At 44.5% G+C, this 22,955-nt stretch overlaps 3 protein-coding genes across 3 annotated transcripts; 1 reads left to right on the top strand and 2 right to left on the bottom strand.

Moving 5' to 3' along the window:
* Nucleotides 1-1,046: 1,046 nt before the first annotated feature.
* LOC133415149 (E3 ubiquitin-protein ligase TRIM39-like) lies at nt 1,047-7,306 on the bottom strand. Its single transcript, XM_061700979.1, has 8 exons — nt 7,221-7,306; nt 5,468-6,485; nt 3,669-4,032; nt 2,571-2,648; nt 2,239-2,490; nt 2,019-2,166; nt 1,912-1,938; nt 1,047-1,601 (listed from the first exon to the last, which is right to left on the bottom strand). The coding sequence occupies exons 1-8, from the start codon at nt 7,237-7,239 to the stop codon at nt 1,057-1,059; spliced, it is 2,451 nt and encodes an 816-aa protein (XP_061556963.1). The 5' UTR covers nt 7,240-7,306; the 3' UTR covers nt 1,047-1,056.
* Nucleotides 7,307-8,848: 1,542 nt separating this feature from the next.
* rsad1 (radical S-adenosyl methionine domain containing 1) lies at nt 8,849-14,971 on the top strand. Its single transcript, XM_061699838.1, has 10 exons — nt 8,849-8,923; nt 9,157-9,331; nt 10,513-10,646; nt 10,728-10,932; nt 11,438-11,803; nt 12,250-12,313; nt 12,377-12,524; nt 12,759-12,813; nt 13,918-14,021; nt 14,106-14,971. The coding sequence occupies exons 2-10, from the start codon at nt 9,173-9,175 to the stop codon at nt 14,215-14,217; spliced, it is 1,347 nt and encodes a 448-aa protein (XP_061555822.1). The 5' UTR covers nt 8,849-8,923; nt 9,157-9,172; the 3' UTR covers nt 14,218-14,971.
* Nucleotides 14,972-16,611: 1,640 nt separating this feature from the next.
* On the bottom strand, nt 16,612-19,563 carry rasd2a (RASD family member 2a). The gene is made up of 2 exons (XM_061701007.1): nt 18,976-19,563; nt 16,612-17,296 (listed from the first exon to the last, which is right to left on the bottom strand). The coding sequence occupies exons 1-2, from the start codon at nt 19,460-19,462 to the stop codon at nt 16,785-16,787; spliced, it is 999 nt and encodes a 332-aa protein (XP_061556991.1). The 5' UTR covers nt 19,463-19,563; the 3' UTR covers nt 16,612-16,784.
* Nucleotides 19,564-22,955: the final 3,392 nt, after the last annotated feature.

The following is a 22,955-nucleotide window of genomic DNA, read 5'->3' as shown; positions in this document are numbered from 1 at the left end:
GAAAGAACCCATCTCAAATACGTTAGCGGTGGATGTGCATCACGATAAGGTCCTTCTTTTTTTGTGTGAATAATTCATGAATTCTCAGAAAACAATTCAGGCATATCCAGAAGACGAATATCTAAGCAAGTGGATCCAATCAGGAGGAGCTTTGTACTCTTATTGTTGCCACTCTTTCACATTAGGGGTGTAAAAAGCCTGATTGAAAACGTTGACTATTAATACCAATAATAACAATTTGCTGCACCACCTACAAAACAATGCAGTGGCTGTTTTTCTTTTAATAGATTTAACTGCTGAACATATCTCAACGCACATCAGGCTGGTTTTCACGTGTGTAATAAACAAAAAGGTGAAGAACATCAAAATGGCCCCTGCACACAGCATTCCCTCTATGTGGCCCTCAGTGGAAAACATTTGGCCTCCGCCGCTATACATAAAGACAGCAGCAAAGATGACATTTATGTGACTAGAAACCTATTTTTCTCGTGATTCCACCCAAAAACCCGAATCATTTACCTGAAACTGGACTCTCCCTGTCCTCAGCGGCTCTGTTTCACCGTACCAGGTGGTCTGACGTCCTCAAGGTGCAATGGGGGGAGTTGGCGTCAGAGCCTCGATCAGCGTCAAGTGGCAACGAGATGCTGCCCGGGCGATGTGACAGTGCACAAGCGTGTGTGTGTGTGTGTGTGTGTGTGTGTGTGTGTGCGTGTGTCACTGCGCCAATGTGTCTCCCGGTGCCTGGTGTACGAGCACAATAAGCTGCTGTTCGGCCGCAAACAACCCCACCTCCTTCGCCCTCTGTCTCAGTCCTGCTTTGGCCTCATGTCTGCCCATCTTCTGGCTTCATTGATGTTTTCAAGTGGGGACAACCTCTGCTCGAAGTCCAGCTATCTACCTTATCCAGTGTCCCTTCCAGTCCCCTGACACAGGACACATACGATTTGGGACTCCTTTGTCCCAAGAGTGATAAGTGTAAAAGAAAACCTTGACATGTTATAGAATGTGTCGACACTACAGAACCACTAAGGGATCACTACGTTCTTTCCAGTGTGATCAGATGCTGCAAAAGCCGGAGCTAATGATGAGCGGGTCAGCATTTTTGCCGCCGTGCAGGTGACCGGGACAGAAGAACGGGTGCAGGCTGTCTGAGAACGTGTCGCTGAAGGTGTAAATGTGGACGCCCGTCTCGGCGCAGTAGAAGGACACACGGCCTTCGGCGTAGTCCACAAAGACGCCAACCTTTCTGGGCTTCTGCTCCACTGCCACCGCACTCGACGGAGAGGTGTTGGCGACGTACCGCCCGCCCGTCTTAAGGCTAAGAGTCCAGAAACCGTTGGCCGGGCACACGGTGAAGCGGCCCTTCCTGTTGATGGACTGTCGGACGGCGCCCAAGCTCCACTCCGTCTTCTCGCCGACCTCCACCTCCCAGTAGGATCTCCCGCTGCTGAAGCTCTCCTTGGCGAGGACGTTGGCCACACGGTCGAAGCGTTTGGGGTGGTCCGGCACCTCATGGCGCTTGTCGCTCTGCCTCACCTGTTTTCTGTCGTCCGAGATCGAGAGGGAGGGGTGGGCCGTCTTGGCGCTTAGATTGATATCCACTGTAACAAAGGAGGTCAAAGTGCATGAGCTCTTGGATGCCGGCGGAACACAAGTGATGGGATGGGCAAATTAAATGATGGAGGGCGCCCACAAAATTTCGTCAGGGCGACCAGGGGGCCAGATAGGAGCGCGTGCACTTCCTAACCAGAAAATACGGCTATTTAGTCTCTAGATAGTCAATGAATTATTTCCATATTTCACTATGGGAACATTTGTTTCTAAATCCAAACAAGCAGACTTTAGAGGTACACTTTGCTTTATTCTGATAATGTAACACAAACGATAATTTTTGTCCAGATAAAAACTCACCAATATATCTCTCAATTCTTTTAAGTTCTGTCAAGCAAATAGAAACATGTCAGTATGTCAGTGTATTAGATCACAAGATGCTTAATGAAGTATTTGTAACAACCAACCTGATTTGGACAGCCTGTCCACTTCTACCTTTATCTTGGCCATCGTTTCCGACAGCGCTCTCCTGGTGACCCCGACACAAGGGTCGGTTTCCATGGTAACCATGGACCAATCCTTCAACTGGACCGGTTGCACAGGAGGTACAATGCTCTGTAAGAAACACACAGGTAGTCAACATCAATGTTCCATCATGTGTCACGGTAGGAAGATGAAGGTAAATACCGTGGAGTCTTTTTGGAATTCATCCAGCTGATCACAGTTTTTTTCCGGAACCAGAAAGTCGGGTTTCGCAGTCTCCTTGGTCAGTTCCCGGATCTCCTGCTCCAGCTCCTTCACCAGGGTCTCGACATTCTGCTGCTCCTCCTTTTGACGTTCCTCGATGGCGACCACCACCGCTTTGTGGCTCTTCTCCATGGCGTGGACGAGGGCCGAGAAGACCTTATGGCTCTCTCTCACCTCTCTGAGGTAAGAGCTCTGATTGGACCACACAACATCATCATCGAGGGAGTAAAATAATTACTTAGGGTTTTTGTTTTTTTTTTTTTCAACCTTACCTTTTGGAGCTCAAGAGAACTCTTCAACCTCTCAATCTTCTGCAGCCTCTCCTGAATCATTTGGTCTACATTGGTAACCTAAAGCATGAAACAATCATCACAAACGTGTTTTAAACTACAACCTCCAATTCCGTCAGATACTGCTGCAATATACAATGGGACCGTACCATTTTTGGTTGTCGGGTTGAGGAATTCAATGTTACCAACATGGAAAAAGACAAAAAAGAGAGAACCAACTCCTCTGACAAAAGATGAAAACAAAATCATGGATCATCCCATATGTGTTCGTTATTCTGTCTGTTTGCTAGCTGGCCACTTCCTGGTTCACAAGGAATGACAGCCAATGACTGGATTGTACTACTTTGGATTCTTGGGTGGGGGGAACAGTTCAATCAGATGAAAGGGAGCGCGTACTTTAACTGATTCTAACCTCCGTCCAGTGGCTGCCTGTGCAACTTAGAATTCATTTTCAGATTCTTTTGTTTGTTTTTAAATCTCAAAATGGTCTGGACAGGACCATCTTTTCTGTCTGAGCTTGTTCCTGGTCGGTGTTTCAGGTCAGCTGACCGGCTGCTTCTGGACGTACCGACGTCTAAGTCTTTTCTGATGCTGGTCCCAAACTGTGGAACGACCTCCTTCTGCACATTAGAGAAGCAACCTAACTCGAATCGTCCATTTTCAAAACTCACCTTAACTCACCCATTTTTATTCTTTGGCTTTCAACTCAGCATGAGATGCTCCACCTGTTTTGTTTTATATTTAAATAGTTTCATATCTTGTCTTTGTTTTTTTATTGATGTACTAGCAATTTCTCTTTTCTTCAAATAATATGTTAACAATTCAAATACTATATGAACAATTTGTGGTCACTACTCCGTGGGTTTCGCCTATTAACCCCTGCGATAAATGAGGGATTACTGGACTCTGGCTTCGTCCTCCATCCTCAAAACATTCATTATTTTATGAAGGTATGAATGTCAGTGTATGATTGATATGTTCCTTGAGATTGTCTGGCGACCAGTCCAGGTTGTACACCGCCTCTCGCCCTAAATCAGTTGGGATAGTCTCCACCTCTTGAAATGGAAACTGATAACATACCGTCTCTTCATCTGGTGGTTTCTGCGGTCTGGTCTTCTTGCAATTGTTCGAGATCTCGGCCAGGATGCGGTTGACGCTGAGGTCGGGCCTGTTGGCGAAGAGTCTCCTGCAGCACGGGCAGTATCTGGACTGGTGCCGCGTCCAGTAGTCGCTGAGGCAGGCCAGGCAGAAGCTGTGTCCGCAAGGGGTGGTGACTGGACTGCTGAAGATGTCCTTGCACAGAGAGCACAGCAGAGACTTCTCGGGGAGGAGGCCCACGGTCGACGCCATCGGGGCTGGAAAGGGCAGCCCGGATGAATGGATGCAGGAAGAAAGAATACCCAAAGAAAATCCACAGACGCACAGGGAGAACATCCAAACTAAATACAAGGAATGCCGGAGTCAAGATTCGAACTTCGAACCGCAGAAATGCGAGCACAGACGTGCTAACCATTAGCACGCGGTACTACCCAGTACAACAGAAATACACAGGGAAAATGGCTCTTTTCGTAAACAGTAAACTAGAGTTACTAAGTTTATTTCAAATATATATAAATGGACATATTCCAACATTGAGGCTAGTACCAAGAGCCATCAAAAAGGGCAGGACAGGGACGCGAAGTTTCACACTTCTCCTGCCCTGTGAAATCCCTTGAGCGCTTCCCACCGTCCATTTTAAGCAGGATTGTTGTGTAGATCGAGCTAAACAATCAAGTGCAACCTTACAAAGAATGGACACGGCTATTTCGAATATGCAAAGCATGTGAACAAACAGGTATACGTCACACACATGGGTGACTACTGGATCGCATCACGTAGGAGCTAATGTGCAACACAAAAATGCAAGTAGGGAAATGACTCCGACGGCTCCCGCAAACTGATTATTTGTCGTGTTCACGGGTTATTTAAATGCCTCAAGTGCCATGGAGCAGGAAGTGTTACATTCTGGAAGAATGAGGGGTACATAAAAAGACAAGTATAATGCAGTGTAGCCTCACCTGTCCTGTCCAGAAGTCAGCTCGCGTCTCTCCACAGGCTCAAGACAAACAGGGAAGTACCGAACAGTTCTAATGTTTTATGCGGCACGAACGTGTGTTGAGTCACTCTGCCGAAACAAACTCCACCCTGAAAGTTATCTGAGCTCCTCAATCAACAAACACTACAGGAGGCTGGGCCTTAAAATGGTATGTGGTTTACTACAGGTGCCGAAAAGTATTGTTATTTTCAAACATAATAAATCACAAACAGAATCCCATAGCCCGTGCAGGACAGTTCATTAGGTGTAGCCACACAATCTAATACAAAAACTGGATCCAAAATGATGCCTTTATGCTCAGTTTTAATAGACAAAAATATACAGGGGCCTCCCGGTGGCTTGACTGCTTTAGAGCGCCTCGTTAGCGTGGTGTGGAAAAGCTCCGCGCTGACCCAGTGGGATATATTCCAGCCACTGGAGGCTTCAAGCCAATATATTTCAACATGTAAGCATTAAAAAGGTACGAGACAAAGGAGCATCCATTTTTCCAGGTCAAAGTTCTCCTATTTGATTGACAGTTGACAGCGAGGCACGGTTGCAGCGCATTCAGCTGATACTTTCTCAGCATCTTGGGCAGAAACAACGGTTTGATTTTTCACGATTTTGAAGCCTTGTTTTATGTATTTGATTTTTCGACCATTCGAATTTGCCAGGGTTTTTAACAAAACTCCAATTTACAGGTACTTTAACAGTCAAACAGAATTGTTTGTAAGAGGTGGAACATTAGCATTGCATGACATTAGATTGTGCAGGTGTTCGTAATGTTGTGGCCTGCTGTCAGGGCCGCGGCGTGGCAAAGAAGCGATTGATGAAGATGGAGTTGAAGTTGAGTCTGGCGGGAGGTGCCACTCTGTCCTCCATGTGCTTCGTGGCCACCTGAGCGGCACCGCCCGCCGACGCGCCCACCGCCCCGCCGATGACGCCGTACAGCACCATCCCTCCCGGGCCCTCTATAGAGCCCACCAGGGCCCCCATGACGGCCCCTGCCACCATCCCCGAGCCCACTCCCCTCGCCAGGGACGTCCTTAGCCAGCCGTTGTCCACTTCCGCCTTGGCTCTAATCTTGGCGCTCACGCTGGCCGTGTGGGCGTCTTTGCGCTGGTACAACTCATCCGACAGGTACTTCTTCTCCAGGTCGCTCCACGCCTTCTCGTTATCCGCCGCCATCTTCTTCATGAGCCTCTTCTCCTCCTTCTTCACGCTGCGCTCGGCTTTCTGGAAGGTTCCGCTGGAGAAGCAGGCGCCGCCCAGTGAGGCCACCATCCACTCGATCTTCTGCAGGAGCTCCTGCTCGCGGCTGCGGTCCCGCCAGTCCTTGTTACAAATATAAAAGCGGCCGCCCAAGTCCTCGATCAGATGTCTCAAGGGCCAGTCTGTGTTCTGCACCGTACCCTCCAATGCGGCACCGTCCGGGTTCCTGTCATAGGCGAGCAGGACGATGCAATGTCTAAAACAGCGTCTTCCAAAACGTTTCATCATGAGCTGCGGGGTCCTGATGTCGTTTGGCGAGATTTTCTCCATGTCGAAGGCCACCAGGAAGGCGTGGGGACCGGGCACCGACAGGCACTTGGACCTCCTCAGCTCCATCTTCCTCTTGACACGAGATATGTCCTTATCGTAGAGGTTTGGGGCGCTGATCACGGCAACCCGTCGCCCCGCCAGCTCCCCCAAAATCTTCCGGCTGCCAGAGACGCTTGTAGTGTCCTTGGGAAACTCCTCCCTTCCCAGGATAGCGTTGGTCAGCTGGAACTGAGATGGTCCGCTACTGCCGACCACCATCAGCCTCAGTTCCAAGGAGGACCCTGCGGAGAAGAGGTTCTGCATTCAACACTTGCTTTGCACTGTGTTCCCCACTGCCAGGGCAAAATTAGTCAAAAGAGCAGAGCTTCTTCAGAAAGGGGAAAAGGCCAAATGAGGAGACAGAAGAAAAGCATACAAGTTCCAAAAAAGAGAAAGCTGCATCTAAGAGACAATATCAGCAGTCCTACTTTAAATAACCAAGCCCGATCTGGGTAATATGTGGCTACAGACTTGCAAATGAGACAATGAAGCCTTCAAAATTGAAAAAAAAAAAAAAAAAACACTCAATACTCGCTTCATATCTTTGTGAAGCCGGAATTTCTGCAATGACGCAGACCAAAATAAAATGATGGAGTAGACTTAAGAGAAGTAACACACTTCGGGTGTCAGTGTCTCCCATTACCCCAAAATGGGACCGGCAAGCGCAGGGCTCCCGCTAATTACAACAACTACATGCATGCATATGTAACAAACCTATTTTGTAACCTATGTGACAGCAAAGCACCAAATGTCAACATTTTGTATCTATCTATCGCAGGATTTCCTCAAACCTTTTCACCTCAAGTTAAAAATTCAGTTCCTCCATGGGATCCAAATGCACTAAAATATACCATACATATGTAATGCCACAACAAAGACACATCTGCTGACGATCAATCATTTGACTCTGACAATCAGTGACCCGCAAACCATTTTGACTGCAGACATTACGTTTGTGTACCTTAACGCAACCTTACCTTTTTTCCTCTTCTCCATTTGTTTAGTTAAGCTTCAACCACGAGAGGACACCCCAAAGGTGTGTGTCTCTCCCCCTCTCTTTCTCGCTCCACTGTCCAGCTACCTCGCTCGCTTTCCCGCTTGTGGTTCTGTCTGATTTGGCAACTGGGTACCGGATTGAATACCAAGTGGAAAATGTCCTCAGGGTGCAAAGTACGGTCATCCCTGCACATTTCATGTTTAATCATCTTCTTAATAATGATCCGAATGGTCTGTTAAGTATGAAAATCATCATCTATTCTGTGCGATTTTAAGATTACAGGTTGTTGGACGCAACAACAAATTGACCTCAAGTTAATTGGAATTAGTGGATTCCCCCCATCACGGTTGTTCGAAGCAGTTCTTTGATAGCCACTCGCTCGGCTAGACGAATCGGGATAATCAATACCTCATTAAATTAATTTGGTCTTGTCCGAGTCCAACTCCAATGTGGATTCTAAATATAGTGTCCTGGTGTGGCGTCATCGCGACACTACATGTCAGTGTTTACAAAGACACCACATGTAAATACAGACACTATTACACAATCTCATGTCAATTCAGCTATTTCATGTGAATCTCCGCCTCCCATTATGTAAGCAACATATCTGTTTGGCGCAAAATTTCAATTACATAATAGTACCTTCCAATGTATTAGGTCAAATTTAGTGCGAAAGCCTTTTTGGATGCTTTGCTTATTATTCCTCTAATGTATGAATAACCTTATGGCGCAAAATTCGGTGAGCATGTCAACTATAAAAGGATGTAAGTACATGCCTGAAATTGAACAGGAAGTCGACCATTTTGGTTTGAAGCCACCAGTGGTGGTCTGTGCGTTTGGTACCGGTGCCCTTCATTACAGTAATGTGTGCTGCTTACTATAACGTGTTTCGCTAGTTAAAACTGGCAGTAACAATTTTTACTCTGACCGACCAATCAGAAGACGTAAAAATGCCGACCTTATTGTGGCCCAGCGGTCTGACGCTATGAAATGTGATTGGTTCAAGAAACAGTGCCATTGTTATAATGGTTTAGCTAGTGAGGATATGCTGTTCAGGAATTGGATGGATGGATGGATGGATGGATGGATGGATGGATGGTTAAATTGGCCACCACTACTGATTGTGAAGGTCCTGGGCAGGTTAGATTCACAAGGCAACACATTGTGGCTGAAATCTGATTGGACAAAAAAAAAAAAACAAAGAAAACAAACATCCAACATATGTTCCAACACACTTACTGGAAGCGGTCGAGGCAAGATAAAACGTATACATACAATTCACTGGTGGGGATACATAAATACAATGTAATCATCAAACAAATACGAGAATTTAGGTTGGTTAGTGCTTGACAGTCTTTAAACCACCAGCAGAGAAGTTTGGCTTGAACACTAATTTAAGGACACCACCGGAAGCCGCCATTTCTGGCGAATTCCAGGGCTTTGGCTAAAATTGGAAAGCAACAGTGATCCTAATTACAACCATGTTTTATTTTACAGGACATGTTGTAGTCCCAAGGAAAAAAAAGTTGAATTCACTTTATTGGGAGTAACTTAATTTTGAACATCTGGAAGCGGACCTTATATCTGTACAATGCGTGCTTCCGGTCGAACACTTCACGGCGCGACACAAATATGCTAGTACAGTACACTACTCGCTCTTGGAGCGTAGATTTCCCTTTACAAGTAAGTTTAGAAGTAACTTATAGTGGTGACTTTTTAACTGCATTCTGATGAGGACACAATTTGAGGCAGGAGACTGAAACACGTGGCGAAGTAGAATTTTGCCAAAGGAATAAACTCTTCTACTATATTCTGTTTCGAGATTTACCATTTCAACGGCGCAGTAGGAGCCACATCTTTGTCAGAAGGCTTTGACATCTTTGACACCAATGACTGTACATTGTGCTGTCAAATAGACCGCGTCCACATAAAATGATAAAGCACAAGATGAGAGCAGCGGGACGTGTGCTAGTGGCAGGCACCGGCGAACGCTGCTTGTCTGCGCTCAACAGCAAACAATTATTAACCGAGGACGGAGCCGTATCGGCTCAACGTGAGATTCTTGTGAAGGAGGCGTCTCTCTACATACACGTAAGATACATTTATTAATACTTTAATGACCGCATGTTAACACTGTATTATAAAAAAAAAAAAAAAAAAAGTCGTGTCTAGTGCGCTTTTCTTCCCCTTTGTGGCCACCGTCCAGTACTCAGCAATGCGGAAGTGGAGCAAAACAAATTTCTGCTTTTTATCATTTGGAATCTTTATTTTATTTTGTTTTTATTTTGGGAAACTGACTGAACGAAATGAAAAAAAAACTGACTGAATGAACAAGAAGAAAAATGAATAATAAACAAAAGTGTTGGATCAGGCAGCAACACATTCATACAGGTATAGGATTTTGGGTCTTAACATAATTTTTTTTTAAACACATTTTTATATCATATCCCTTCATTTAGGTGTGCTAAGAATATTGGGGTGGTTTCAGAAAACAGCTTTTATCAGTAAAATATTGTAGCAATAGCACAAGAAAAATAATAAAATCTGTAGCACAAGAAAAATAATAAAATCTGTCGAATCCTTACTGCTGAATCATATGCATCATTTATACATTTTTGGAAAAGGGAGAAATTTAGTGTAATATTCTTTGTGTCTGAAAAGGTGTTTAGAATTTGCTGTACTGCAATGTTACAAATGAATGACTCAATTTGGAGAAGCTGCTGACCATGGAGAAGGATTAGCTTTTTAATTTGAGAAGTGGACGCTCCCTCTGCTGACAGTCGAAAAACATCCCCTCCGTTTGAATGGGAAAAGATTATTTGAGATTTGGAGCTGTGAGCAAGGTCATTGAACACATACTGTAAGGGAAAGCACCACTGTTTATGCCACAAGATGGCGACAAAGGACTACTTTTTTTAAAAATTAAAGCTCCTCAACTCACTCGACTTGTGTTCCTTATTCCAAGAAGTCACCAGATGGCACCGAAGCAATAGTGATATTGCTTTGTCCTGGACACAAAAATAGCTTATAAGTGAGTGAATTTTCTGTAGAATAGCAGAGGATAAATAGCTCCACCAAACAATCAGCAAAATGGAGAAATTGGTGAATGCTGAACTGTATATATGCCGGGATTTAAAATATAGGGATTATATTAAAATTGGGTCTTTGGACCTGCAGTGTAAATCCAGCATCAAAGTTGCACATTAGCGTCTCTGTATTGTCACAAGTTCAGTTTTGTGATATTATGGTCCTATTCATCCTCCCTTTCAAAGTGGCCGTACTGCCTGAAACGGTGCTCCTATTGCAACTTTAACAAGTACATCCCCAAAGGCGACAATAACCACATAGTCAGCCAGTGCCTTCAGCAGGAGGTCGAAACGCTGCTGCAGCTCAGTCAGGTGTCCCGGTAGGATAATAATTTTTTTTTTTATATATCAGACATTATACACAAAACTCTTTCTTCCTTTCACCTGCTTTGTCCTTGCAGCATCACCTCTGTGTTTTTGGGCGGCGGTACCCCAAGCCTGGCGCACCCCTCGACTGTCTCGGACATTTTGGAAGCGGTCTCCAGGCAGGCGAGTCTGGCACACCAAGCTGAGGTCTCACTCGAAGTCAATCCCACCCCTGAGGGAAGGGCAAAATTGAAGGAATTTAGCCACGCTGGGGTGAACCGTTTCTCCATAGGGGTCCAGGTAAGTGTCACATGTTGTTTAGCATTGCATATTTGTGATTCGCAATTCGCTCTCTCTCTCGCTCAGAAATACCCTTAACTGCCACAAGATGCCAACAAAGGACTGGCTAATAGTAGTGCTTTGGTGCTATCTTGGTTTCAAGGAACTATGTTGAAGTGGTGAGAGGAGCTTATGTTCGACATAAAAAGTAGGTGATTTGGTGCCATCTTGTGACATTTATAGGTAACTATAAGTGTTTTGGCGGTCGTTAATCAGTCAGGGCCCGGTTCCTATATCCCTGCGAATAATGTGGGATTACTGTCTTCTACTGTTCTCCAACCTTTGTTGAGCCAAGGCACAACAATAACAAAAGTATCACAAAAGCTGCTTCATATATATATATATATATATATGTATATATGTATTGACTGAAATTGTGCAATCATTTTCCACACAGCAGTTGGGAATCAATAGATTAATCAACAATGAATTGCACACATTCCCAACGTGATAATTCTTTGTCCAGTCTCTCCAGAATGATGATTTAAGCAGACTGGGCCGAGACCACAGCGCTCATCACGCCCTGCAAACCGTCGAGGAGGCTCGCAGGTTGCGCCCGGGTAAGGTGTCTGTGGACGTCATGTTCGGGCGGCCCGGGCAGAGCCTGGCATCATGGGAGGCGGAGTTGTCAGAGCTGTTGCAGTTGTGTGACGACCACGTGTCCCTGTACCAGCTGACGCCCGAGCGAGGCACCCTGCTGTTTAAACAGATACGAGGCGGCGAGGTGACGCTGCCCGGCGACCATGTGATGGCAGAGATGTACGAGAGCGCCAGGAGGACGCTGCAGCGGCACGGATTTGAGCAGTATGAAGTGTCAAACTTTGCCAGAAACGTGAGTAGACTGCACAAAAACAAGCCCTGCCGCCAATCGCGAAAATACGCACCCAACAAAAATAGATTTACTTGTAGATATCACAAGATGGCGCCAAAGCATTAATGTTATACTAAACTGGGCTTTTGCTTGTCTCATAGAAGCTCCTCTCCTCACTTCAACATAGTTCCTTGTGGCACCAAGATGCCACAAGACCGCGCTTTTTTTTTTTTTTTTTACTTTTCTATTGGACAGGGCTTCTGTGCCATCTTCTTTATAGATACAAGTTGCTCCAACTTACAAGTTTTTCGAGTCATGAACCCTCACTTCGTCCATGGATTTTTTTGCTTTGTGTTGCGTCCCAAATTTTTCTTGATCAAAAACATGTTAAAAAATATCTATAATTTGGCGAGTAGAACAATATATTAAAATTAATTTCATGGGTAAAATTGATTTGATTTCTGCAGAGTGCAGTGAGTCATCACAACATGAGCTACTGGAAGGGAAGACAATACATCGGTGTTGGTCCAGGTAACCTACTATTCACAATCGCGGTCCTCGAAGGCAACGCTGACAGTTTCTTTTCCGTAACAGGAGCACACGGGCGCTTCGTTCCTCTCGGGCTTGGAGGCGCGCACCGAGAGGCCCGCACCCAGACGCTGGAGCCGGACGTGTGGATCCGCGAGGTCCGGCGGCACGGACACGGGACTCGGAGGAGGATTCAGCTTGGCCATCTTGCACTGTGAGTTTCTGCACGAACGCACACAGTCGTGTCGTGTGACACGTGACGCACACATTGTGAATTGTAACAAACAACATGCGCACGCCACCGCCTGACGAATGTCTTTGAGGTCGCTGCGCGTATGCGTCCTTTCAATCGTGCTGTCCATGTGAAAGAATGTATTAGCACATTGACAGGCACTGCCATGTTCCTGTTATTTCTGAACTCTAGTCACTATGTTTTTCTGTTTGGCAGATTGGAGGAGGTGTTGGTGATGGGATTGAGAATGACAGAAGGCATCACGCACAAGGTCACGCAGTAAAACTGTCATACAACACACGGTCAATTACAGGGGGTCCTTGGTTTATCACACTCAGTTACCGCCGAACTTTCCGTTTTTGTGATTGATTTATACTTATGGCCTAGTAAGTAATGTCTTTCATTTCATGTTCCACAAGGGTCTCTACTAGAGACACAGATTTTTACATTGCACTCTACATAAATGCGAAAATTGCGTGGCGTTACAGTAGAAAACTAGTGGTGTTCCACAAGTCTTGATAGTAGGGCCACCTTTATGTGTCTGTTCCCTCATAAACCAGGGAACGCATTTAATCTCATAAAGTAATTTTGACGATTGTGCACAATTACTTTACGAGATAAGATAGATACAAAATGACAATTGCGCAAATTTACGTTATGAGATAATATAGACATAAGAATAGAGTCCCTGGTTTATGAGGGTACAGACATACAAGGTTTCAAGGTTACGAATTGCGGGCACTGAAGTAGTTTGCGCAACGATGTAAGAATACGTCATCACGCGGCACAAGAATGCAAGCTCACTACCGCCGTCCTTACAGCTTTTCATTTTTATGGCCTAGAATTGTCTTTTTTCATAGAAAGGGAAGCTGGTGGTTGACGACAGCATTATCCGAGCTGCATACACAGTTTGTTTGCGTCTCCGCCGCAGGAGCAGAACTCCCATCGTAAACTGGGGACTCCCTGTAGATAGATACTAGCAGTTGTTTTTTCCATAGAACTCTACGTAAATGTCACAATTACTTGCCGTTACAGCAGAAAACTGGTGGCATTTCACAAGGCTCGCTACTCAGTCCACAGATTATTACAGTATACTCATCAGATCTGCGCATTAAATGTCCTGTGGGTCATTCAAGTTTCGCAAGCAATTACTTTTTCACACAAGGCCAGATAGCTTTTATTTTTATTTTTTCCCCCTGAATAAATACAATCATTTCAAATCAGCTTTTTGACTTGGGTTGTCTTTGTCTGATATTTACATTTGTTTGACGAGCTTAAACATTAAAGTGGGGAAACTATGAAATAACATAGGGGGCAAATACTTTTTCCGCGGGACTGTACAGAATGTAACTGTACTTTCTGCGGCATTTAACAGCACTGGCAGCTGTTCAGTCCACAGCTGGGCCTCCGTGACATCTTCGGCTCATCCGCTGACGTCCAAGAATTCTTCCACCGTGGCCAGCTGACCCTGGATGACGGGTGACGACTTGACCGACTAAATTGCTTGGCACCGGTGCCAGAATCACGTCACATGTTTGTTTTCGTTTTTCATCTCCTCTTCAGAGGACTGCGCTGCTCCCGGGATGGTCTGGCGTTACTGGACAGCATGCTGCCGACTCTACTGCTGGAACTGGAAAGACAGCAAACGGTGGAATCTGCCAAGTCATGGTGGTAGTGTTGGCCTTACCTCAAGAATCTCTTCATTTCAATCAACTGCGGCATAATATGACAGTTTTAACATCGAAATGCAGTCATGTTTTACTGGAATCTACACAGGAGAATTATGGACATGGATTATTCTCATTTGTCCTGTCCTGGACATATTATTCTGCCATTTCAGAAATGCTTTAATAAGAAAGTAGCTTTCAACCATTTTGGTGTGTGTGTGTGTGTGTGTTCCAGAAGACACCATGACCAGCATACTGATGATCTCATTATGTTTCCCCATAGAAAACGTGCAGACACTTCTGACTTCAAATCTTGATTGTGAATTAATGTGGCCGCCGTCTTGTCACGTTTGACGGTTCAGCACGCCTGATCTGATGGCCTGCTCATAAAAACATGGGACACAATTTAAATCATTACAGTATTTCAAAGAATATGCACAACAAAACATAAACATTTAGATGTAATGAGAACATTTACTAGCATCAGCCTATTATAAATAATCAGTGGTTGGCTCTCTTGGGATGTATTACATTGAATAATTGTCTTCTTTTACATCCATACAATATCCCCTTTATTAATGCTGGAGCACGTCGTGTCTCCTAATAAGTTGATGAAGAATAGGAAATTCTACCTTAACTAAGATTTTTAAAAAAAAAAAGCTCACTTTTTTGAATTATTACTTTCCATTATATTTATTATTGTGGTCCTTTGTAGTGTTGTACAACTTCACTGCATCACACTGGGAGCTGTTTCTAATAGTTGATAATAAAAAGAGAAGTAGGCAACTCATTTTCCCCTTATTCTTTTGGGTGGCTGGGGTCATATTGGAATTGCCTTTTTCTCCTATATACGTTTATATTATATACAGTCCCCTCCAAAAATATGGGAGCGGCAAGGTCTATTCCTTTGTTTTTGTTGTATACATTTGTGTTTCATGCAACAAGACAATGACCAAAAACACACTACAGGACGTCTTTAGGGGGGGAAAGTGGGAGGTCTTAGACTGGCGAAGTCAATCACCGGACCTTAACCCAATAGAGCATGCATTTTACCTCCTGAAGAGGAGACTGGGGGGAGAAAGGCCCAGAAACAAACAAGAACTAAAAGAGGCTGCATTAAAGGCCAGGAAAAACATTTCAAATGAAGAATAGAACAGTCTGGTGAAGTCAATGGGTCGCAGGCTTGATGCAGTTATTGCAAGAAAGGGTTATGCCACCAAATATTCAATGTTCCATCCATCCATTTTCCGTGCCGCTGAGCCTCACTCGGGTCGCGGGCGTGCTGGAGCCTATCCCAGCTATCTTCGGGCGAGAGGCGGGGTACACCCTGAACTGGTCGTCAGCCAGTCGCACATATTCAATCTTATTCACTTGAAGTTAATCTAATCATGTCTGTTCCAATACTTTTGCTCACTTGAAAAGTGGGTGGTTTCAAACAAATGGTGCTCTGTCCTGAGTTGTTTAGCACATCGAGATGTAAATACCATGGACTAAAAGCTGCAATTCTGAACTTTTGTCTCATATGCATCTTTTGATCTGAAACCCAAATGTCTTCAGTATACAACAAAGACAAAGGAGTTGACCTTGCTGTTCCAATCCTTTTGGAGGGGACTGTGTATAATATACCATGTATGGATGTGTGTGTGCAAATTCATAACTAAAAGAAATATGCATTACAAATAACAAAAATGAGACCAACAGGTTTTATTGCAAATTCGTAGTGTTTTTTAACTTTTAAAATAATATGTTTTGACTAGATTTCTAAACTTTAAAACAGGCCAATTTGACCCGCTGCGCAACAGCAGGGTTAACGCATGCGCAGTCTCACAAACAAAGAGCCACAACAAGAACTGTTTGGAAAAGTCTGCCTTTAGAAACTGAGCACGATTGTCCTTCGCGGTACCGCTGATGTGTTCCTAATGAAGTGGTCGGTGTGTTTGGGCCACTGGCGCCGACTCACACGGTCACACTCACACCTCCTCCGTGGCACTCGTCCTTCGCGTTCGTGGGTGCCGTTTGTGTGTATTCGCAACGCATCTGACAATACGAGGAGATGCTCAAAAGTATCTGCGTCATCTCATCTTCCCACACGCGCACACATGCGCGTGCACACCCACGCACACACTTGAAGAATTTTTTTTTGCATCGCTGCCTGGAAACAGTGACTCCTTACGAGCCGAATCCACGTCATGAATGGAGCCAAAGTTTTATTATAGCATCAAATGACCCGTTTATTATTCTTATTCTTATTTGGGCTCGTATGACCATGACAGAACAACGCACACAAAAAAGCAGGAGTCTGTTAAGCTTTTTTTCCTTCCTTATTTATTTATTTATTAATTATCATCATCATCATCATCAATGTGTTCACGAAACATTTACATTCATGTCCTTTGGCTGGAGATATTAAACATTTCTGTTGAAGAAGAACAGATTTTAAAGTGACCATGATAGAGTATATACAAAAAGTAGGAATGCACTGGTCCGGCCAAGTGCTATATAGAGTATAACTCCTTACATAATGCAACATTGTAGCATACTACCACAATTGGTTTCTGTGGAGAGGGCTCGCGATTCATTGAATCTGACACCTCTCGGGTTTGTTGGCTTTGGCGCTTGATCCAAGCACCAGCCGCAGGTCGCTGCCGAAGCTGGGCCGCCGCGCCAAGGGGTCGACGGCGGCGCAGGGCGCGGCCTCCCCCGGCGTGCGGCTCCGCCCGCGGCCGCGCTGGCACAGCGACTGGTAGGTCACCATGGAGACCAGCCGATGGCGCGACGGCGCGGTCGCGTCGGGAAGGCCGCCCATGACGGCCAGCTCCCGGAACACGGCCTCCAGCGCCGTGCCGCGCTTGGCCGAGGTTTCGAAGAAGGCTACGTCCCGGGCCAAGGCCTCGGTGACATCGGAGCGGCTGACGACTCTCTGAGCGTCGAGGTCCGCTTTGTTGCCGCAAACCACGACCGGCAATCTCGGCGGACGTTTGGACTTGAGCAACTTTGTCCTGGCGACTCTGATCTCACTGAGCAGCTCACAAACTTCACTGAAAGACTCTTTCTTGTCCAAACTGAAGACGAGCAGGAAGATGTCACCTGGAGGCGGGAAAAGCAAAGAATTTTCACCATTTAAATGTGACCAAAACCCTGTGTTGCTCAAAACTGTATCGGTAGAAATGTAGCATATACCGTGATACCTTTTGCTTTGACTTGCGGACAAAATTTTGCAATACGATACTGGCAGCGAACTCAACTTGCTTCACAACAAGCATAAGTTTGGAAGATGGTGAACATTTAAAAAAAAAAAAAAAGGCTTGCCGATAGCTTAATGCTAATGCACAATGCAAAACGCCATAGACAGGATAACAAAGACTGTAATCAATGTCCTATTGTCATAGCTATAGTTTGAAGACAAACAGTGCAGCAACACGTGTCGACAGACAATATAACAATACTCAGAGGCATACAGGTACACCTCAATGAATTAGAATAGTGTATCATTTAGAAAAGTCAAAATCATATTTTAGAGTTGCACTACACACTCAGAGTGAAATATATCATGAGTTGTTTTTCAAATGTGTCCGTCTTATTTTGATGATTACAGCTTACATCAAACGTAAACCCCAAATTCACCATCTCTGGAAACTAGAATATTACATGGCAAACAATTTTTGATGATGAAATTAGGCAGCGATTTGCCCTCTGAAAAGTATTTTCCCAAGTGTTTAATGAATCTTGATGAGTTGATGAATATTGAAATAAATGAAAAAAACAACAAATTTTAATACAGTTTACGGATTCAGTTAGTAGTGAAACACTGTATGTATTATACTGCCTCCTGGTGGCCAAGGTGCACACATCAGAGTGAAATATGCACAATAGGTTGTACAATTTTTGAGGATTAACAATAAAGCAGACTGTACCATCAATGCCGAATATGGCCACAAGGGGCTGTGATGAAATCAGAGGAATCCTATTGGTCGCTTAGCAAGCGCTCTGACCATTGGAACATTATTTTTCACCGTCCTTGATCTCGACTTGTGGGGGAAATTAAGTCCAATATTTCCGACCGACACATTTTATATCAATACGCAAATACGTCTTGAGTGGCGAGTTGCATATTTTATTGTCAAAAAGGTAAGATCATTTTTGGGGGGGAAACCTAGGGCCTAGTTGCATGTTTTTTTATTGGCCAAATAGAGTACAATATGGTTTTTAAGCCTTTGAAATGCAATGAATGTTTTGAGATCCGTTTTTGGTATATTATGGTTAATGCTTTTAATATTGGCAATTACAAACAATTTTTGTGCAAGCCCCTGTATTTTGCGGCTTTTTGGAATTCACGTTGGGGTGAATAGAGGGTTCACTGTATTGTCAATGCGCAACTTAAATAAAAAAGAATTTAAAAAAACCCATTAAATTACTGTAAATTATTTAGTTTATTCTTTTCACATACATTCATATTAAAATAAGCAAGTGATAAAATTCGATTTAAAAATCTGTAAATGCAGGACTGCAGCCACATGAAAAATAAAAGATTCGATTGTTTATACATACACATCAAGGATGTGTACAGAAAAATCATATACGAACAAAATAGTATGTAAGCAACACGCTTGACTAGGCAGTCGCACAAGACACAAGAAAATATACAAAATATGTTTTCAAATATACAATATAATACAAATCTAATACAATTAGGAATCTAAAAATAAAATGATATGGTAATTAAACATTGACTACTAATTGTAGTGATAGTGGACTCTTCTCTTCACCTGTGAGTATGGAAAGCCTCCGTTTTGCCGGGAAGTTTCTCTCCCTGGCGGCGTCCAGGAGATCCACCTGGTACGTCTCGGCGCCGACGTGGAACAGCTTCCTGTGAAAGTCCTCGGCCGTGGCCTCGTACTTCTCTTGGAATTCTTCCCCCAGGAAGCGTCTGACCATGTTGGTCTTGCCCACCCCGGGTGCGCCCAGCACCACAATTCTGTGACAGTTCCTGGCTTTGACGGCAGCCGGCACGTCGGCGCATCTCCGTGCCTCGCCGGCGACGGAGCCCTCCTCCCGCGCTCCTCTCTTGTCCTGCTGCCTCCATTGCCCTTTGACTGTCTCCAGGAGACCCATGCCCGTCTTTGACATCTTTGGGTGCTTCTGCTGGACCCCGGGGCTGAGGGCCGGGCGTGACGGGTGAGGATGCCCGCTGAGGGCGTTGAACATTTCGAGGACGCCATCAGCGGGAAGGTGGAACCTCTCGGTGGTGTTCATCTTCGCCTGGGTTCGCTCGTCATCGATATCAGGACGTGTGAGCTGGGCTCGCTGGCGTGGCCATGTGCGTGCCGAGCAGAGCCGAATGTGGACTTTTATCCTCCCACGCCGAGCACGCGGCCTGCGTCATCCGCTCGCATCCAGGGAACATGTGCCTTTTATAGACACAAGCCCCCTCCCACCTCCGATTGGATTTGAGTCAGGTCAGCCGATGGAAAGCGGCCTGACTTGTTCGCAGCTCACGTCGTGTCATTTTCCCCCTAAAAGTGTTTGCTGTCTCACTGCGGATCAATAGACTGCCGGTATTCTTGTCGTCACGGTTACGGGAAGGATAAGCCTTCTGAGCAGCGTCCTTCTGTTTTCTAGCTCTCGGCCACGATGACCGTTTGGATTTGGATGTTGTTTTGGGTTATTTTTATGTTATTCTGTGGCACTATTTAATGGTATCCAAAACAAACGCAATCGTTTCTGAGATGTGTTGACTTTCAAGATGCTTTCAGAAACAATTTCTTCCATAGGGAATAATGTGATAGTGAAATGATTTATTCCATTTGTTGTCATAAACCATTTAAAGGTTGTGTTTTTACTCATTAGTTTTGTTGCTAAACCAAAAACATTCATGGGTCAGTGTGACCTGCTGTATATTTCACTGAAAAAATATATAGTGAAAATATTTTTTTAATACATGTTTTGTCCTTATAGCATTTTTTTTTTTTTTTTTTTTTGTCCAGCCAAGTTTATTTGTATAGCCCTTAACCACAAATGAGTCGCAAAGGGCTTTGCAGGCCCACAGCTGACAAAGATCCCCTGATCTAAACCCACCAATCGGGCACGGAAAAAAACAAAAAGCCCATTTGGGGAGAAATACGAAACCTTGACAAGGGACTGCAGATGGGGCCTGGCGGGATCCCACTTCCAGGATGACCAGGCTGCAATGGATGTCAGGTGGAAAACATTTATCACATAGTATAAATGAATCCATTACAGCTACCCAAAAAAAAAAAAACACTAACTAGATTTTCGGGAATGTCTTTTTGAATTGAAATTAGCACTCTACAGTATCGTACTTTATTAAAACATACAGTGTTCACAATTACATAGAATGTAAAGAATTGAACAGTTTATGCATAATAACTTCATGCATTAATTCAGTGGGCATTGTGTGGGGACATACAACACGTCGATTCAATGATGAAGCACAGAAAGAGACCGTCGCAACTAAGCTGCAGTAATAGTCGTCGTTTTTTGCAGAGCATAAATAATATATGCCTTCTAAGTATTATGATATTGTCAGTCTACATGTGTTGCTTCCGTTTGTGTTCAAATACAAGTTGCTTATAACTACCACAATATCGATGCTCGTTTCATTAGCCCGTCTATGGCGTTTCCCATCATGTGTTATCATTAAGCTCGCATACTTTCGTAAAGCAAAATTGTGTTGTTTTGTTAAATATAAAACCTTTAATTCTCTTTGTTTCATGTTTGATTTGACAGTAACCTTCACATGTTTTCACTCTTGGAGGCAGCACTTCACGCAGTGCACTGTGTGTATGTGGTATATAGACACATCATCCAACATAAACACCTTCTCGAATCCACTAACTTTACTGAAGAATCAAATGCAGCATGTGCCGCTTGTCAAACGCTAACGCCATAAACGAACGCTAATCTGTGCATCTAGCAAAACTCAATGCAGCTCTGCTTACTCTTTGATTTATACACGGTAGTTTTTTTTTTTTTTTATTTGCACAGCTCTTGCTTGCACAAATGTACCTAATGTCGAGGTGTGAAAGCCCCCAACTCCCCCGAGCCCCATTTCTTCCCCTGCAGCGATCACGAACTGCAGAGAAACAGCTCACGCACTGCACGATGATTCACCAAACACGATGAGTTTTTTTCAATCCGGCATCACAGCAGTGCCATCATTTATTAATGAGCCTGAAAAGGCTTTGTGTTTGATTCTTTTTATTGCAAACGAAAGTCTTACAGCATGAGGAAAGGCTGCGGGCAATTACAAATGTCATTTAGGCTGCACAAGGTGCAGCTGCGGAAAGTCAATTAGCTGCAGAAGAGGGTCAAAGCAGTAGAAACCACTCTCGGGCGACTCACGATTTTGCTAATTACGATTTTTATACGTACACTTGTATTTTCTCTCAGGCAGCGTAAACATCATTTGCTCCGTGTGTCATATAGGTCACATATCTTTGTTGTTACACATCGTATTGTAAATATAGTGCATGCAAAAAAAACATTTTCCACCTTTGATGTGACCTGTAACATGTGCAACTCAATTGAAAAAGAAAAAAAAATACTTCTGAGAGAGGAAGCAGTTACTCATTCATCCATCCATCGATCCATTTTCCTCTGCTTGTCCGAGGTCGGGTCGCGGGGGGAGCAGCCTCAGCAGGGAAGCCCAGACTTCCCTCTCCCCAGCCACTTCCTCCAGCTCCTCCGAGGGGATCCCGAGGCGTTCCCACGCCAGCCGAGAGACACTCTCTCCAGTGTCGTCCCCGGGGTCTCCTCCCGGTGGGACGTGCCCAGAACACCTCACCGGGGAGGCATCCTAATCAGATGCCCGAGCCACCTCATCTGGCTCCTCTCAATGCGGAGGAGCAGCGGCTCTACTCTGAGCCCCGAGCTTCTCACCCGTCCTCTAAGGGAGAGCCCGGACAGCCCGCTGAGGAAACTCATTTCGGCCGCTTGTATCCGGGATCTCGTTCTTTCGGTCACGACCCACTGCTCGTGACCATAGGTGAGGGTAGGGACGTAAATCGACCGGTAAATCGAGAGCTTCGCCTTTCGACATTATTGAAGGGACAAACTTCAGGTGTACACAACAACATGTTTTGCTTCAGCTATCCCGTCCCTCCATCTTCTGGTAATGCACTCAAACATAGAAAATACTAATGCATATATTAAAACCTTAAAAGGTGTAAAATAACAGATTGATTAAACACAAATGAATAGTGTTAGAAATGTGCTAATGACTACAGTATAACTGTAAAAGAAATGATTTTAACTTCATGTCTGGCTGGACTATTGCTCAATATGACACTAAATACAGGCAAACTTGATACAAGTGACTGTATACTTTTGCCCTCTACTGAGCGTCGTTTTTCTCAAGAGGGGAAAAGGAGAAATGTGTGCATAAAGTTGAGCTGTTCTCGTGACGTTATTTTTTGCTTTCTAACAATAACCTGAAGGTTTTGTTCTAACACTGGCTGCTATTTGAAACTCTTCCGAATTTCCTCTACCTTGACTAAGGCCCCAGAAAAACAGCCCCAAAGCATGACGCTGCTACTTTCTTTATCCAAGACTGAGGAGCACCAATTGTGCTGCACGTTGAATACCCACCACTAGAGGACAGCAAAGGAACCGAAGTGACTAGAGGGCCAAGCTTCAAAGAATGGCGTGAATGTAATCAGTGCTTAGCATCAAACATGACTTTTTTTGGGGGGTTTCTTTTTTGTAGTGTCTTAAACATGCTTCTGTT

Source organism: Phycodurus eques, chromosome 16, assembly GCF_024500275.1.
Source record: "Phycodurus eques isolate BA_2022a chromosome 16, UOR_Pequ_1.1, whole genome shotgun sequence".
NCBI lineage: Eukaryota > Metazoa > Chordata > Actinopteri > Syngnathiformes > Syngnathidae > Phycodurus > Phycodurus eques.
The sequence above is the reverse complement of the archived record's forward strand: the minus strand, read 5'-3'. Positions and strand labels throughout refer to the sequence as shown.